This window comes from Chelonia mydas, chromosome 3, assembly GCF_015237465.2.
Source record: "Chelonia mydas isolate rCheMyd1 chromosome 3, rCheMyd1.pri.v2, whole genome shotgun sequence".
NCBI classification, from domain to species: Eukaryota; Metazoa; Chordata; order Testudines; family Cheloniidae; genus Chelonia; species Chelonia mydas.
Genome location: NC_057851.1, coordinates 198,306,619 through 198,326,238, shown reverse-complemented (window position 1 = coordinate 198,326,238; position 19,620 = coordinate 198,306,619). Strand labels below are relative to the sequence as shown.

The 19,620-nt window shown below is 41.9% G+C and overlaps 1 protein-coding gene across 2 annotated transcripts in view; it reads right to left on the bottom strand.

The window, feature by feature from the left end:
* The window catches only part of CFAP61 (cilia and flagella associated protein 61), a 209,196-nt gene that overhangs the window by 111,743 nt on the left and 77,833 nt on the right, over positions 1-19,620 (bottom strand). For both annotated transcript variants that reach the window (XM_043544114.1, XM_043544115.1), the window contains exon 18: positions 4,191-4,318. In XM_043544114.1, coding sequence (XP_043400049.1) covers positions 4,191-4,318 — 128 coding nt within the window. The remainder of the gene's footprint in view (positions 1-4,190; positions 4,319-19,620) is intronic.

Sequence of the window (19,620 nt, the reverse complement as noted above, 5' to 3'; positions counted from 1 at the left end):
GCACATGGAAAATAAGAACCACTGCACTCACATTCACTGGGGTAAAACATTAGGGCTATAAACCCTCATATTTCAGGGCATGAACCAACCACTTGCTGAAGGAAGGGGTGTTAGAAAGAAGCTTTCCTGGAGGGTATAATAGTCCACTATAGGATTCTCTGAAGCAGCTGGTACTGCCCCCTGTCAGACAGGACACAGAATTAGCCATTGGTCTGATTCAGTATGGCAATTACGGGTGTTCCTACAACCTCCTGATATTCACTCTCTGAGTGAAAATGAGGGACTTAAGAAGCATTTTCTAATAAAATAATATAATACAGAATATACTTCAGCATTTTGGAGGATGGACCTCAAAGCACATTTTTACATTTGGATGATAAGAACTGATGCTAGAATCTGCCCTATTCAAACAGTGAAAGCACTGAATGTCCTAGAAAAATAACTGGAGCACTCTGCCTCAAATGGATTTCCCACAAACTACAGTGTTACTGCCACATTTTATACTACAATGCAATAGCACCAAGAAGCAGTTTTCTACATCTTTCAAAGAAGTAGATATAATTCAGTATTTAATGAAAAATATATTTCCTCAGTCTCAAACAGGTTGAAATCACTTCTAAAATCTAGTTGTAATGACTGTATGCAGGTAAGTGAATTATATTTGTGTGTTTCTATGGTGACTACTAATGTAAAATAATTAAGTAGGAAGAAAAATGAGGAGAAAACTACTTCCTCTTTTAAGGATTAGGGGGTTTATAAATTGATTCAATCTAGTTATTTTTAGTACATATAACCTTTGCAAACAATGGTAGAAAATTGTGAATATATTAAATTAAATTGTATTAAAAGGTCTCTGCATTGACCAGGAGACTTTCTTTATCAACTGCTGATATGAAAATTAAAACTTAGCTTGTTAAACTTATACTACATTAATATAAAAATATGTAAAAATCTGACGCTGAATACTAGCTCCTTTGATTCTTTGAGTTCTTAATGGTTCTTATGTGGCAGCACTCAAGTTTCATGAATCTGAAAGTTCCAATTATATTGTCTTCAAGACCAGTACTCCTAAATATCACACAAACAGATCTTGTGAGAACTCTTAATTAGAACACAACTGGAATAAGGCTTACTGCTGAAAAGTCTTGTCTGTGGAACTCTCTCAGAGCTGTAAAAGTAAATTGTCAAGGATACAATTGATTTTTGTATGAAAAATGCTGTACAAATGGGAAGGATACTCTAGTGGTTAAGGTGTTGGACTGGAACTCATAAGATGTGGGTTCAACTCCCAGCTTTGTCACAGACCTCTTGTGTGACCTTGGGCAAGTCACTTAATCTCACTGTACCTCAGTTCTTCATTTGTAAAATGGGGATACTACTACTTTTCTCCCACCCTTTGTCTGTCTTGTCTATTTACACTGTAAGCTTGTCAGGGACTGTCTTCCTTTTGTGTGCAGTGCCTAGCATAATGGGGCACTGGAAACAGCTAGGCTCGCTGGATGGTACTATAATATAAATTAGTAACAACATTGCAAGAGTCATATACATAACACAGTTACAGAGTTTAGTAAGTAACAGCACATGGTGAGAAACAGAAAAAAGAGTAACAGCTAAAAAATGCATTGGGATAGAGAGCCTAAGGTGCAGTGGGCAGAAGCACCAGAGGAGAAGGGCCTTACACCAATGGGGGATACACTGGGTCAAATGTTAGAAAGAAAGGCATTGGCAGCCCGGAAGAGGGAGTGGGAAAAGGAGCTATTCTGTCAATTGCTTATAACAGTGCAATACCATTCATAAAGGGCTTTATTCCCCCCCCCACCCCGCAATGCTATACAGATATTTCTAATTGTAATATCAACAACAGTGGTAGTAGAAACAGCCCTGAACTCAGCTCTTAGCAGGCACAGAGTCATTAAACTGGCAATATTTTTTTCCATTATTTTGTTTCTGTAATAAATACTTTGCTGTGTGGATTCTACTCAGAATCTGGCATCTAAAACTTTATACTGGTTTTTAAAAAGTTTTTCAACACAAATTTAAGCATTTTAAATCTGCTTGAAAATGCACTCATATGGAAAAGACATTCATATCACAAGATATGAAAATTATACAAACATTTTCTTTAAGAAGAGTGCTCCAAGAACAATGACAATAAGGAGGGTAGACATAAAATAGACCTCTTTTACTTTAATAGATTGTATGTGCTGTAGGAGAACGGGATTCTTGTTTTGATGTGTATGAGGTCATGATATTCATGGAATAAACTTGTTTATTTCTCCATCCATTGAATAAACATAGTTTATTATGAATCTTTGATCTTCTCTCCTGAATTCTGCTCATCCACGTCATCATTACACGAGGACTGCTACTAATCCTGTCAAGCAATTTTAACACAGCCAAAATTTTGTTTAGGAAAATATCCTATCACAAAAAACATTTATTTGTCCCCATCTATGGCAGCTAAGAACAGATGAGTGCAAGGACCAAAAATGACCTTGGTCTCTGGTCCAAACCTTGCAATATTTGGTCCTGGAGCAGTGACGGTTTTAAATTCTGAGCCATAAGGATTTCATGAGCCATAAGGATTAGAAATGAGTGTGGAGAACTATAAATTAACCAGACCGGAAGCAGCATTTGTATTTAGCCTTGGCAGGTCACAAGATAATGGTCATTAAAATCTCAACAGTCTAAGTCAAGGTTAGAAAGTACTAGCTATTAAAAATATTAGTACTTGTTCCCTGACTCTGCCTGCACAGTTGATTTGCTTTTGTTTGGACAACTTATAATAACCATGGCAATTTGGTTTGCAGCTTTCTGATCTACAGTGATTGACTATGCCCCTAGTGGGACCTCTGGGAGGCAGGGATTACTGGAGTGCACCACACTCCAGCCAGACCCTCTCCCCACCCCCATCCCAGGGGCTGCAAGGGAAATGGTGTAGGGGCTAGATATGGCATCTCCGTGCTTCCTGAAGACTCCCAAATGCCAGGATAATCCTCAGCAGGAAAGATCTGATGGCTTCTATGGAAGCTGAGTGGGGCTCTGATTTGAGCCCATTATGTATGTTCCAACTTAGCTCTGAAAATAATACCATAATGAAGTGAAATGAAAGGAGAAGTGTTCATCTCTCTTTCTGGTACTATACAGATAGTACTGAGAAGGAAAGGCGCTAAATGTATTGCCAGCCAGGGTGGAAAATGTTCAGTACCACTCTTCTGGACTAGCTGATAAAAAAAAAAAACCAACCCAAATACAAAAAACCACAACTGCCCTCCCACCCTGCCTGCCCCCACCTCCCTACCCCAAAACCCAACAAAAACCACAGGGCCAGCCAATCAGTGAAGAAAAAACAAACAACCAAAAAATGGCCAAGCGACACAGCAGTATGACACCCCGCCCGTCCGCCCCCCTCCCCCCCATAACCAGCCCTGGTATTGTGCAGAGCTAGCTCCAAAGGTCAACAGTACACTGGTTTATATAGAAATGGCTAGAATATTAAGCCACATCTATATTGTCTTTGCAACCAAGTCAAACAACGAATGTTCAAAGAGAACTTAGACTCAGTTGAAGCTAAACAGTGTTCTAATATGACTGGCTGCCCAATGTTGACAGACCCAAAACATGTTCTAGAATAGGCTCTAGGCTTTTAATTTACCTCATCAAGCTTCTAACTTCAAATCCATTTGGAATGTACAAGACACACACCCTACAACATTACTGCCAAGATTCTGCAGGTAGAATACAATGTAGTTTTGCACTCTCGTTGTTCAGTCCTCCTGTGAGACCTTCAGTGGCTGATATACAGGATGTCCTTTCATTCTAAAATTTGTATTTTTAGTTCTCTCCATTGCTAGTGAGGACCTGATTTTCAGAGATGACCTTCATTTTTGTGGGCAGTTTTGCACTTGCAAACAATTACATTAGTACTTTTGAACTGCTGAATCAATTAATAGGGAGAAATTTACTTCTTTACCTCCACATATCAGACAGTCATAGATCTGACTACTAATTTTGCATCCATAATTCAAATGCAAACATAAAAATGCAGGTGCAATTATTTGTGGGTGCAGAACTGCACCAAAAGAAATAGAAGCTGAGTTGAAGCTTCATTGCCGAATCAAGACCTCTAAAATTAAAAAAGTAGCTTAGTCCCCTCACTGTAGGAAAGCCAGCAAAGTTAAAAAACTTACCAAAAAATCAGTGTTTCTAGAAAGGAGATTCCAACATTTGATGCACCAACCACCACAATTCTAGCATTGACAGACACTTTAGGCTCTAGCATCAGCTTTCGATTTATGTGGTTCAAAGCATAGCTTAACTGTAAAAGAAACCAAAAACAAGATATACTGTATAGACATGTGTACAAACCCAGGAGAAACCAGCTAAGAATCATTAGAATGTTAGTAATGCATTATCTTCCATTTTTCTAAAACTATTGTTATGGCTTATCAACATGACCAACATTATGAATTGCCCCAGGCATACCACAAATCAACGTAGTGGCTAAACATTTCTGAGTAAGTATGCACGTTTAACATGCTACAGAAAAGTACTAGAACTTAATGTTCCAACTTCTCTTGGAGAAGAGGTTATGAAGTATTTGTTGGTGGCTAGAGACTGAACTTGGAGAGTTTTCTATGATTTATTAACATTCACCTGGCACCTAGGAGCACATGTTCATATAATCTTTTGATTATTTTTATGCTTTCTGGAGCAATTGTTTTAGATTTTACCTTTTTTTAATTAATGGGAATATCTTTACCTGAAGCATAAATTTAACATAGTTTTAATATTTTGGATTTTTCTGTGTTCAAGCAGCACACTGAGAAATGGCTTCTAAAATCATTTTTCCAAATAAAGAAAAGTTAGACTGAGGGCCAGATCCTCAGCTGGTATAAATCAGCTCATCTTCATTGATTTCAATGGAGCTATGCCAATTTACACCAAGTGAAGATCTGGTCAGCAGACTTTAAATAATTAATTCATAGTTTCTCATGTTCACTTCTTCCTAAAGTATACACTGGTTGAAACAGTAAAACTTGGTATAGTCATCTTTACTGGTGTCCTTTGGTTTCGCTAATCAACAGAGGGTGCCAGAAAATATGTGAGAGAGGGGTCAAGAGATAATAATGCATTTGACAGAAAATCTCTGCAGTGTGCTATATATAGTTTTCAGTTTTCTCATGGAAAGCAGAGAGGGTTTTTCCATTTTGAAGCATTACACACTTTGCATTTTAGTTATTGCTTTGGGTTGCACAAACTTCACATGCCATAGAATGCATAATTGTAAAGTCACATGTGCGTTGAAGGGAGAAATAGGAAACAGAACTACTTTTATTATTCATGAGACACTCTTCTCTTGCTCTACATTTCTGCAGACACACTTATTCAGGATACAATCTAAAACTTCTAACAGGTTTTCCTCTATTACCTTTAGGAGACAAGAGGGGGAAAACAACATTTATTCTTCCAAATAAATTATTCTTACAAAGATTTCTATGTATTTAGATTAGAGAATATTTCTCTTCATATAAATTAGTTGACACAATTGCTTGATGTGTTAAAAATCAAGCGTCAACAAACAAGGTGACTTTAAAGAGGCTGGCCATGCCAGGAACTACAAACATGTGAAAGGTTTGGAGAAGTCTTTTTGTACCAGACAAGGTATTTTATAATCTTTGAAATCCAGAGATAAATGTATGTTAAATGCATGTTTTTGCCCTTCCACTTTTTTTTTTTTTTTTACTGCCAGATAAATGTTCCTCCAACTGTATTTTTGTATGGTACAATGATGACATCCAGTGGCCAGTTAGTTTAATCTCAGTTATGGGATTTCCCTAAGAATATTCCAGAAGATATTCTAGGAAGTTTACCATTCTGATTAGGATTCAAGCAATCACCATAGATGTCAAAAGTATCAAATCTAGCACATCTTCATATGATTCCAAACTGTTCAGCTGCTACCCATGTTTAGAGAAATGGTTTGATCATGAAGACGACTGCAACACTGTCAGAACTTTTGCTTTACTGAGTATTTCACAAATTTCTGCTAACCATTTTAAACAATTTAACTCAAAAACAGTAGTATTTCACCTACTTAGACATTTGTTTTAGCAGGATTTGTTATAATAAACTCCATGTTTAAGGAAAATGATTTTATGAAAATGAAAATATAAAATGTTTCAACATTTCAGAAGTTTGAATGCATTTATAATGTAACAAAAAGTGAAAATCTTTTGAAACGAAATTCGAGAAATCAGGAAACAAAGTTCAAATTATTAATGGAATGTCTTTACAGCAGAGTTTTGTTTAAAAAATAAAACGTGCATATTTATATCTTTATGCAATATGATAAATGTTATATTTTGGGGGCCAACCCTGCAAGTGCTCTACATGGAAATCCCACTGGACTTCCGTTGTTCTACACATGGGCGACTGCAGTCAGGGCCTTGAACTTTAAATTTCAACTGCTAGGATTCCTGATCAGGAACCCCTTGACTCTTTAAATATACTTTAAGCAACACTATGAACTTGAAATCTGGTCAGTTTAAAAAAAAAACAAATTAAAGGTAGCTTCAGGTATTACATCTATCCATGACAGGTTTCAGAGTAGCAGCCGTGTTAGTCTGTATTCGCAAAAAGAAAAGGAATACTTGTGGCACCTTAGAGACTAACAAATTTATTTGAGCATAAACCACTGAATGCATCAGCTGTAGCTCACAAAAGCTTATGCTCATATAAATTTGTAAATCTACCCATGAGTCACTCTGACAATTTTTGTGGTTGTACAATCACATTTCTGATAACGGTTTCCTCTCACCTTTTGCTCTGTGAAAGACCCAGACAAACAACGGAAAGTCACTAAGGTCCTACTACCAGATAGGGGCAGATCCTCAGCAGCTGTAACTGTCAGAGCTCCATTGAAGTCAATGGAGCTATGACAATCTGATGATCTGCCCCATGGTAAGTAGCCCCTTTTATTGTGATGGGAATGCTCACATATTTAAAGTTAAGTGCATATTAAGGTATTTGTAGGGATTGAGGCCTAATTAATAACAGAGGCAGGAATCAGCTGAACTACCTATTCAGAACATGCTGTCAGATGCACAGAGTAAACAAATTGAAAAAATAGAGAAAAACATTCTTCTAATTTCATTCAGCTATTATTTTAGGTGTTATTTTTACTAATGGGAGCGGGGGGAGTTTCAGGCAGAACTATGAATTTTAAGTTGGTGGTGTTCCTTTAGTTATTTGAACCAACAGCTGCACTATATAGCAGTGTGGCCTAGTGAATAGAGCACTGGACTGGGATTCAAGAGACCTGGGTTCTATTTCCAGCTCTACAACTGGCCTGCTGGGTGACCTTGGGCAGGCCACAGCGCCACTCTGTGCCTCAGTTTCCCTTTCTGTAAGATGGGGATAATGATTCTGAACCCCTTTGTAATGTGCTTGAGAGCTACTGATGAAAAGCATTATTTGAGAGCTAGGTATTATCGCAACAAAAAGTTTAAAGAACAAACATACAAATCACGATTAAAACTGCTTTTCAATGTTCATCATCTACATTTTTCACCTAAAATACTGTTTGGATGTTCTAATACACATGCTTCTATTCTCACATTTAAAGCACTTTGTCCCATATCTTCAAAGGCATTTAGGCACCTACTCCCATGGGAGTTAGGCACCTAAATAGGTTCGATGATCTAGATCTTTCTGACTGGCAGACAATGTTAGAGAGCAGGGGTGAAATCCTGGCTTCAATGAAATCAGTAGTTTTGTCATTTACTTCAACGTGGCCAATATTTCACCCCAGTTTGGGAGGGCTTGGATGTTACACACCATTGTACTTCCTGTTATATTGCAGACAGCTGCAGCGGCACAGGAGCCAGCAAACACAGCTGTAAACAGGGGAGTTTGAGGGGGAGTTTGTAAGGGGAGTTTGGAGGGAAGAATAAGAGCCAGGCAGAGGAACAGACAGGCTAGTGAAGGGAGTGTGTGGTGGTCTGGCAGTGTTTTGGTGCTCGCTGGGGCTTTGTGTTGCTGTGGGTGGTGGTGTTTTGGTTTGGTTTGTGTTTCCCAGACTAACAGGACTGAGGTGGGAAGGCGATGACAGACCAGAGGCAGCAGTGGTAGTGACCCAAGCAGTGGAAGACACAATGAAGATGACTGGATATAGAAGCTGCGGCATGTACATGATCGTGGAGGGGGGACCTGAAAAGAGTTTTGTCTGCATGAAGTGCCGCCTGATAGAGCTGATGGAAGAGAAGATCTGAGGATAAGAGATGCAGGTGGAGACTCTGGTTGAGTTTAGAAGGGGGCTCGAGCAGATGATGGAGCAAAGACATGAGGCGGCTGAAGGGAAAAGCTCAAACTTGCGGATGGAAGCAGGACCAAAGAACTCTGAGGGGATACTGCTGGGTGAGGAAAGTGGACAGTGGAAGCATGTGACTAAGAGAACCAGCCAGAGGAAAAGATGGGGCAGTGAAGGAAAAATAGTGCTCAGGAACAGGTTTCCGGAGTTGGAAAATGAAGAAGGGGCACAGCAGGTGGTCACTGAAGGTGAGAGGGCAAGGAAGAAGAGAAGAGCAGATAGTCCTATAGGAAGAGGGCAAGAGTCAATGGAGATAACACGAAATATGAGCCCCAGGAGGATACGGGATGGGCTGCAGAGGATTGTGAGGGACAATAGGAATCGAGAGGACTTGCAACCAGATGGAACAGGGGATAGACTGGAGAATCACACCATCGCCAGGAAAAGGCAGGTCTACGTGATTGGGGACTCATTACTGAGAAGAATAGACAGGACTGTAACAAGAGCTGATCCAGAGAACAGAAGGGTGTGCTGCCTGCTGGGTACTAAGATACAGAATGTGGACCTGAGGCTGAAGGGGATCCTAACGGGAGCGGGAAAGAATCCACTGATTTTTCTTCATATGGGAACAAATGATATGGCTAGATTCTCGCTGGAACGTATCAACCGAGACTATGCCAGACTGGGGAAGTCGCTTAAGGAAATCTAGGCTCAGGTGATCTTCCATGGGATTCTGCCTGTTCCTAGAGAAGGGCAACAAAGGTGTGACAAGATTATGATGCTCAACAGATGGCTCAGGCAGTGGTGCTATAAGGAGGGCTTTGGGATGTATGGTCACTGGGAAGCATTCATGGACAGAGGACTCTTCTCTCGGGATGGCCTTCACCTGAGTAAGGAGGGAAATAAACTTCTAGGATGGAGGATGGCACAACAGATCAAGAGAGCTTTAAACTAGGAATTCGGGGGAGATGGTTGGGAGATGTCCAGGTAATCTCCACGCCAGATTTTCTATGTCAGAGGGAAGAAAACAAATTAAGAAAGGATACAGCTGTGGGTAGGAGAATGGACATAAGGCGGAAGGGCAGCGTACATACCAATCTAATAGGTAATATTGGTGGTAGAATGTCTGTGCCCAATTGGGTAAAGAATGTGAGCGAAGCCAAACAGCAAAAATTAAGATGTTTGTATACTAATGCGAGGAGCCTAGGTAACAAAATGGAGGAACTAGAGCTACTGGTGCAGGAAGTGAAACCAGATATTATCGGGATAACAGAAACATGGTGGAATAGTAATCATGACTGGAGTATGGGTATTGAAGGGTATGTGCTGTTTAGGAAAGACAGAAATAAAGGCAAAGGTGGTGGAGTAGCATTGTATATCAATGATGACGTAGACTGTAAAGAAATAAGAAGTGATGGAATGGATAAGACAGAGTCTGTCTGGGCAAAAATCACACTGGGGAAGAAAGCTACTAGAGCCTCCCCTGGGATAATGCTTGGGGAGTGCTATGGACCACCGGGATCCAATCTGGATATGGATAGAGACCTCTTTAATGTTTTTAATGAAGTAAATACTAATGGGAATTGTGTGATCATGGGAGACTTTAACCTCCCAGATATAGACTGGAGGAGAAGTGCTCAGATTTTCCTGGATACGATAGCTGATGGATTCCTTCACCAAGTAGTTGCTGAACTGATAAGAGGGGATGCCATTTTAGATTTGGTTTTGGTGAGCAGTGAGGACCTCATAGAAGAACAACAACCTTGGTTCGAGCGATCATGAGCTAATTCAGTTCAAACTGAATGGAAGGATAAACAAAAATAGATTTCTGACTAGGGTTTTTGATTTCAAAAGAGCTAACTTAAAAAAATTAAGGAAATTAGTTATGGAAGTGGATTGGACTGAAGAACTTGTGGATCTAAAGGCAGAGGAGGCCTGGAATTACTTCAAGTCAAAGTTACAGAAACAATCAGAAGCCTGCATCCCAAGAAAGGGGAAAAAATTCATAGGCAGGAGTTGTAGACCAAAATGGACAAGCAAGCATCTCAGAGAGGTGATTAAGAAAAAGCAGAAAGCCTACAAGGAGTGGAAGATGGGAGGGATTAGCAAGGAAAGCTACCTTACTGAGGTCAAAACACATAGGGATAAAGTGAGAAAGGCCAAAAGCCATGTAGAGTTGGACCTTGCAAAGGGAATTAAAACCAATAGTAAAAGGTTCTATAGCCATATAAATAAGAAGAAAACAAAGAAAGAAGAAGTGGGACTGCTAAACATTGAGGATGGAGTGGAGGTTAAGGATAATCTAGGCATGGCCCAATATCGAAACAAATCCTTTGCCTCAGTCTTTAATGAGGCTAATGAGGAGCTTACGGCTAATGGTAGGATGACAAATGGGAATGAGGATATGGAAGTAGATATTACCACATCCAAGGTAGAAGCCAAACTCCAACAGCTTAATGGGACTAAATCGGGGGGACTGGATAATCTTCATCCAAGAATATTAAAGGAACTGGCACATGAAATTGCAAGCCCATTAGCAAGAATTTTTAATGAATTTGTAAACTCAGGGGTTGTACCGTATGACTGGAGAATTGCAAACATAGTTCCTATTTTTAAGAAAGGAAAAAAAAGTGATCCGGGTAACTACAGGCCTGTTAGTTTCACATCTGTAGAAAGCAAAGTCTTGGAAAAATTTTGAAGGAGAAAATAGTTAAGGACATTGAGGTCAATGGTAATTGGGACAAAATACAACATGGCTCTACAAAAGGTAGATTGTGGCAAACCAACCTGATCTCCTTCTTTGAGAAGGTAACAGTTTTTTTAGACAAAGGAAATGCAGTGGATCTAATTTACCTCAATTTCAGTAGGCATTTGATACAGTTCCACATGGGGAATTATTAGCTAAATTGGAAAAGATGGGGATCAATATGAAAATTGAAAGGTGGATAAGGAACTGGTTAAAGGGGAGACTACAACAGGACACACTGAAAAGTGAACCGTCAGGCTGGAAGGAGGTTACTAGTGGAGTTCCTCAGGGATCGGTTTTGGGACCAATCTTATTTCATCTTTTTATTACTGACCTTGGCACAAAAAGCAGGAATATGCTAATAAAGTTTGCGGATGACACAAAGCTGGGAGGTATTGCCAATACAGAGAAGGACCGGGATATCATACAGGAAGATCTGGATGACCTTGTAAACTGGAGTAATAGTAATAGGATGAAATTTAATAGTGAAAAGTGCAACGTCATACATTTAGGGATTAATAACAAGAAGTTTAGTTATAAACTGGGGACGCATCACTTGGAAGTAACAGAGGAGGAGAAGGACCTCGGAGTATTGGTTGATCACAGGATGACTATGAGCCGCCAATGTGATATAGCCGTGAAAAAAGCAAATGCGGTCTTGGGATGCATCAGGTGAGGTATTTCCAGTAGAGATAAGGAGGTGTTAGTACCGTTATATAAGGCACTGGTGAGACCTCATCTGGAATATTGTGTGCAGTTCTGGTCTCCCATGTTTAAGAAGGATGAATTCAAACTGGAACAGGTACAGAGAAGGGCTACCAGGATGATCTGAGGAACGGGAAACCTGTCTTATGAAAGGAGACTCAAAGAGCTTGGCTTGTTTAGCCTAACCAAAAGAAGGCTGAGGGGAGATAGGTTTGCTCTCTATAAATATATCAGAGGGATAAATACTACAGAGGGAGAAGAATTATTTAAGCTCAGTACCAATGTGGACACAAGAACAAATGGATATAAACTGGCCATCAGGAAGTTTAGATTTGAAATTAGACAAAGATTTCTAACCATCAGAGGAGTGAAGTTCTGGAACAGCCTTCCAAGGGAAGCAGTGGGGGCAAAAGACATAGCTGGCTTCAAGACTAAGCTCGATGAGTTTATGGAGGAGATGATATGATGGGATAGCCTAATTTTGGTAATTAATTGATCTTCAACTGTTAGTGGTAGATATGCCCAATGGCCTGTGATGGTTTGTTTGATGGGGTGGGATCTGAGTTACTACAGAGAATTCTTTCCTGGGTGTCTGGCTGGTGAGTCTTGTCCACATGCTCAAGGATTAGCTGATCACCATATTTGGGGTCGGGAAGGAATTTCCCCCCAGGGCAGATTGGCAGAGGCCCTGGGGGGTTTTCGCCTTCCTCTGCAGCATGGGAATGGGTCACTTGCTGGAGGATTCTCTGCACCTTGAAGACTTTAAACCACGATTTGAGGACTTCAGTAGCTCAGACATAAATTAGGGGTTTGTTACAGGAGTGGATGGGTGAGATTCCACGGCCTGCATTGTGCAGGAGGTCAGAGTAGACAATCATAATGGTCCCTTCTGACCTTAAAGTCTATGATTCTATGAAATTAAAAATGTCAGGCCTAAGAATGGTCTATGCAGGACTGTACTATTTTTGAATAATTCCATCGTCCGCAGAACTTTGGGAATAAGCTAGGCATGCTTGTGTGTGCAGTGAGTTATCTGTGCTTTGCAAGCATGGACTGTGGAAGGCTTTCTCCAATGTGAGTCACTGATCATTGATTGAGCAGCAGTTTTCTAAAAAGCAGTGCCTTCTGGGGGGAAATGATTAGAAATGTATTTACTGAAATGTGGCTTTTAAACAAAACTATTAAGGTAGTAAAAAGCATATGAGGACATGAGAAACTTCTGCAAATGTAGCCAATCAACCAACAAAACTAGATAGAAATGCCAGCAGCTAATGAGATCAAAACCCAACATGCCTTACAGCAAGGCCTAAATTCAACTGTTCTCTTCCACTGCAGTGCTGTTATTTTCAAAAAATGTAGCCCAACAATGAAATATAAAGCAGTAATGCAATTTGCTGGGGAAGAGTTGTACCTAATTTGTGAAATGGCTCCTGTATCAATGATACAAAGGCAACATATGAGCACAATATTATGGTTTTCGTTCACCACACAATAGACCGAACACCAGCATCTGTTGTGCTTCAGAAACGCCTTTCTAACGCTAAGCTAATGGCCCCAGGGAGTTAGGAATTAGGTGAATTGGTCCCAGAATACCACCCTGTTTTAACAAAATGTCAGGACAAATGGCTACATATGTTCCTGTACTAGGGTCTAGAAATCCCATACTGAGCATAGATAGAGGGGGAAGGAGAGCTTCTCCTGTTTACAAGCAAACAGCTTGATCACACCCCCGTGCAGCTGTCAGAGCTGCCAATCATGGAGACAGGCACCCACAGTTGGAGCCAATAGAGAAAACAAGGCCTGCTATAAAGGGGAGAGTCCAGTGCAGGAGGAGACAGAAAGACATGGGACAGCAAAGGGGTGACAGCCCTGTATGAGGCTGCTTCCAAGAAAACAGACAGGAGCCCAAAGCAGACTGCCAGCCCTAAAATGGAAGTGCTGCTAGATGTATTTGGAGGTCAGGGTCCACGAACTGCCCTGACAGAACAAACTCAGTCAGGAGAAGCAGAGACCCCTTGAAAGATCTACAGTGATTGCCTATGCCCCTCTGGGAGGCAGGGATTACTGGAGTGCAGCACACACCAGTCAGACCCTCTCCCCTTGGTTGCAGTTAACCATTCATGCAGAAATGGGAAACCAAAAAAACCAAAACTGAACAGAACAAAACTTCCCTCCTTTCCCCTCCGCCTATATATACACACAAGAGAACTATGGAGGTGAATCAGCGACTGCAATGGCTCACTGACTCACAAACACAACAACAAGCGAGACAACAACAGCTGTTTGAACAAATGGAAGCTTATCAGTAACAGCTGTTGCAAAGGGTGGTAGATCTAGTGCTGGTTGCTACCCCTCAGAGTTCCTATCCTACAGGGACTGCATCCCCCACTCCGACCCTGCTGCTCCCCAAGATGATGACAAACGATGACCAGAATCATCCCTGGTAACCTTTGAGAAGGAAGCCATGGCTTCCCACTGGCCTCCATCGCAGCCAGAAATCCAGCTCGTCCCACTCCTCATCAGGAAAGCCCAGGCAGCATTCTGGGGGCTTGATGACATGGTGGCCCAGGACTACAAGCAAGTCAAGGCAGCCATATTGGACAGGTTAGACATAGAAGAAGAGACCTAGTGCCAATGTTTTTGCCACAAGCGCTACCCCCGCCTCCAAGGCATGACTATGGACGATCACCCAAAGACTTGAGGACTTCTGCTGGTGCTTGCTAAAGCCAAAGTCTTGGACTCAACCCCAGATAGGGGAACTCATAGTTATGGAACAGTTCATACAGATTCTTCCATCTGCTGGCCGAGACTGGGTTTGTAGATCCCTACTGGTAACCCTAGTGGAGGCAATCTAATTCATGGAGGACTATATGGCTGCTCAAGCCATTTGCGGACCCTCATCGGAGGAAATAACTGCTCCAGACAAAGTGGAGAAGGAAATGGGCTGAGAATCCAAGAGTGGTGGCTCCTCTTGGGTAAAAACCAAGAAAACACAGATAGCTGACTAGTTGATGGACAGGATGGGGGCAGGCAAACACCTCAAGGTCTGTAGGTAAGACTTCCCTGCAAGAGTAGGCCCACACCTTTAAGTGTTCCACCAGCGCCTTGCCCCATGCCTTTATAGAAATGAGGGCCCAGTGAAACTCAGAAAGGGGGTAACCCAGCCACTAGAAAATAAGGAAGACACAATAACCTGTTACTCCTGTAAACAACAGAACACAGATTTCATGACTGTCCACACATGGAGTGTAACTTTGGACAGGTCTTGACTGGAGAGAATAGGGCCTGGAAAAAAAGCCCAGAGAAACTCACAATCCCAGTGAAAGTGGAGAGTCAAAAGACACTGGCCCTTGTGGACTCGGGCTGTGATCACACATTTATCCAGGAATGGATAGCTGAAGCGGTAGGGAGACTTGAGAAATGGGAAATCCCCATTAAATGTATCCATGGAGATATTTTACGGTATCCCAGCATGACAGTAAGACTGACTGTTGACGAGACTATGCATGGCTCCAGACCTCTCAACCCTGTGATATTAGGTCAAGACTGGTTGTATTTCCCAGAGCTCTTGCAGAGGCTTCCCTTAACACAGGAGCCTGAGAAAGATACCCCAGAAGAGATGTTAGGGGTCTTGTTCCCTTTTAAGGGCACTGACCTTCTTACCTCCTGGCTGAAGGAAAAAAAATCCTGGAAAGAGTAATGGATAGCAAGGAAAGAGTGGAGAGAGGTAAGAGAAACAATCCCTTCCATAGCATCAGAGAACACAGACACTGGAGCTGATGCCCGTGGGACAAGGGCCAGCCATGGGCCCAAACACAACACCCCCTCCACAACCAAACCTGGAGTAGCTAACCAGACTCATGGATTTCTGTGTGGAGCAAAGGAATGACAAGACTTTGAGCCAAGCCTTTGAACAAGTAGTCATGATAGCTGATGAAGAGGTGGATGCCCTCCATTTTGCCCTTAAGGCAGACTTCTTGCTATATCTCATAGACCAAGACAAGCAGACACAAGAGATCAGAACAACTGCTACTACCTTGGGTATATCACTGAGAATTGCTGCATCTGGCATATGCAACCCAATGTGTGGGACATCTTGGGAAGGACAAGACACAGTCTAGGATCCTGGCCTGGGACTTTTGGCCAGGGGTCTTTAAGGAAGTCAAAAATTTCTGTGCATCATGTCCTGAATGCCAATTAACAGCCCCTAAGGAAATCCTACAGGCGCCACTAGTACTCCTCCCCTTGGTGGGGACTCCCTTTGAAAGAAAAGGAATTGACTTGATAGGCCCCTTAGAGAAGAGAGTCTCTGGACATCATCATATACTTGTCACTGTAGATCATGCCACCAGATAGCTGCAAACCATGCCACTCTGCTCTACAAATGCCAAGACTATTGCTAATGAGCTGCTGAAGGTCTTCGTGGGGGTAGGAGTTCCCAAAGACAAATTTCACATCCTGACTGATGAAAGAAGTATGGGAATTATTAAAGCATTACACACATCTGTGTACCAACCGCAGACAGACAGCCTTGTAGATTCGATCATACACATACAAGAAGATGCTCAACAGATTCATTTCCCAGGATCCTCAACATGGGACTAACAATTCCCAGCCTTCCTCTTCAACATTAGAAAAATGCCCCAAGCCTCAACACTGAGAGCTGAATTGTAAAGTTAAGTGACAGTTGGCTGCTATGGGAACATATGCTAGAGAAAATTGGCGACAGAATCTTGTTGCTTCTTCCAAGCTCAGAAGTTAATGGCCAAGTGCCAAGGCCCTTGTGAGGTAATAAAGAATGCAGGGCCCTAGAAAGCTAGGGAAAATCTTTTCTTCATACCATATCCTGAGGAACTAGACTAAGTTAATGACTACCTAAAGAAAGCTCAGTACCCCTCCCAAAGAACCTAAACCATAAGCAAAAGGAACAGGTGCTCAATGGTGACTACTTTCCCACAGGTAGTCTCAGCTCTCCCCACGGAGATGTTCCCGGCACAACACTGCATTAATACAAAATCCAGTACAGTAGCACAGGAAGGGCTCTGACCAATTCCCAACAAATTAAGGGGGGCCAATGAGAAAGAGATCAGAATCATGTTTGAACTTGGGGTGATAGAAGAATCCCAGAATGACTAGAAGAGACCGATTTTTGCTGGTCCCAGAGGCAGATGGCTCGTTACGTTTTTGTATAACTTTCAGAAAAGTGAACACAGTTTCTAAATTTGATGCCTACCCCATGCCATGAGTGGATGAACTCTTATACCAACCGGGAGAAGCCCGCTTTGGATTTGACAGAGCTATTGGTAGATCCCCTTAGGGCCAGATTCCCAGGAGAAGGTGGCTTTTTCTGTGCTGCTTAACCTATTTCATTTTAAGGCCACACCCTTTGGGTTACTTGGGGTGGTGACCACTTTTTAACATTTGATGGACCAATTACTCCAACTGCAGAGTCAATATGTGGTGGCATACTTGGACGACTTAGTTATCTATAGAAAGGATTGGGACTCTCATCTGGACAAAGTAGCCACCATTCTCCGATCACAGAGAAGCTGGGTTAGCGGCAAATCCTGCTAAATATACAATAGGAAAGGAAGAAGCCTGTTACCTGGAACACCGAGTCAGCGGAGGACAAGTCCACCCCTTGATGGCTAAAGATCATGCCTTACAGGCATATAAGACCTCCAGGACCAAAAGGCAAATCCTTGCCTTCCTAGGCTCATCTGGCTACTACCGCCGCCAGTTCATACCCCATTCCACCATCACAGCAGTCCTGCTAATTGACAGTGCTGCCCCAAGACAGATGCTATGGACACCAACTTGCAAAAGTGCCTTTCAAAAACTCAAGACCATGCTCTGCAGACACCCAGTGCCTTATAGCCTGAACTTCGAAAAAGAACTTGTACTACAAACAGGTCCATTGGAGGTAGGACTGGGGCGGTCTTTTCTCAAGATGAAAATGGAGACCACCACCCAATAGTTTACATCAGCTGGAAACTCTTCCACTGTGAAAAATTATACTCTGTGATAGAAAAAGAGTGTTTGGCTGCCAGCTGGGCAATAGAGAACTTGTGGTACTACATTCTAGGAAACGAGTTGGCACTAATTACTGATCATGCTCCCTTATGCTGGCTAACTATGATGAAAGACAAAGCTGAGGATCATGAGATGGTACCTGTCACTACAACCATACTCCTTTGAGGTACAGCACCGGGCAGGAAGTTTGTATTGTAATGCCAATTCTCTGTCCAGGGAAGTAGCCTACATCAGCCAAGGCCAGGCCTTGGCCTTGCAGGGGCGGATATGTAATAGGGTCCACAAACCCCATACTGAGCATAGATAGACGGGGGAGGAGAGCCTCTCCTGTTTACAAGCAAACAGCTTGATCACACCCCCACGCAGCTGCCATAGCTGCCAATCATGGAGGCAGGCACCCACAGCTGCAACCAACAGAGAAAAGAAGGCCTGCTATAAAGGGGAGAGTAGAGAGGAGGAGGAGGCAGAAAGGCCTAGGACAGAAAGGGGTGACAGCCCTTCATCAGGCTGCTTCCAAGAAAACAGACAGGAGCCCGAAGCAGACTGCCAGCCCTAAAATTGAAGGGCTGCTAGATGTAATTGGAGGTGAGGTTCCAGGAACTGCTATAACCAAGAGCAAACTAAGGAGGATCAGTCAGAAGAAGCAGAGACCCCTGGAAAGATTATACCATGAGACGGTGACAGTTCCCCAGAGGAGCAACCAGACATCACATTAGATAGGTCAATAGTGAGCTCCAACTTATTTATTTTTGTATCCATTTGTTAAATAAAACAGCAACCATTAACTACAGTAAGGCACAGAACAATTATTACTACTGTTAGAAAAGGAATATGCAGCTCAGAAATAACATTTTCTTTTATTAGGATGGGTTTTTATATTTTTTCTCCTACTCTTGTCCCTGAAAGCATCTACTACTGTACCATCTGTCACGTTGCTTCCACCTGGGAGGGCAGAGTGCCTATCTGCTGCTTCAGTTGCAACTGCTGACAAAGGTGACTTTTCTTGATTGAACTGTGGGGGTTGTTTTTGCATGCGGACAGCCAATTCCATCCACTTAGAAGACTGCATACTTCACCGCCATTAAAAATGCTTGCTCAATTTGCACTGTACTTGAGTGAAAATGCAAATCCTGTCTGTAAATCATGTCTCCGGCTCATGGTCTCACAGCACAACATATGCCTGAGCAGGCAACTTCTACAGTATTAACCCTTTTCCCCCTCTCACGTAGACACCATCAATGAAAATAAAGAAATGGTTTGCCTTCTGCTTTTCTGACATAACCTGATATACTTTTGGGGCCATATTTTCAAAGCAGGGTGTGATAAGTGCACCAGCAAACATCACCCCATTTTGTGTGTGCCAAATCCAATGCTTGTGCAAATAGAGTAGATAGGTATGCTTGTGATCATGACGGGCTTTGGAAGCAGACTCTGGGGGAAGTGTTTTAACAGGTGCACCGTCTATTGGCCCAGCTTTTAAAATTTGACCCACGGTTTATTTAGAATATGCCTAAAAACATTTTTCCTGAAAGAACATTTATTTGGGACCACATTACATCTTAAACAGATAAACAATGAAAAACATGTTAAAATTTAGACAAAGCATATGAACCGGCACAAAAATGAAAACGTGAGGAGTAAACATTGGGATAGATGATTTTGTTGCTTTGTTGTAAAAGGAAATTGTGGGGCTTTTTGAACCAGATACTAAGAAACATATCCTAATAAACACTGAAATATCGTATCAAGGGATGCTGTTATGGCACAGTCACTAGACTTGTCCAAGAGCAGACTAGATACAACAAAACTTAAACATTTAAGGTTT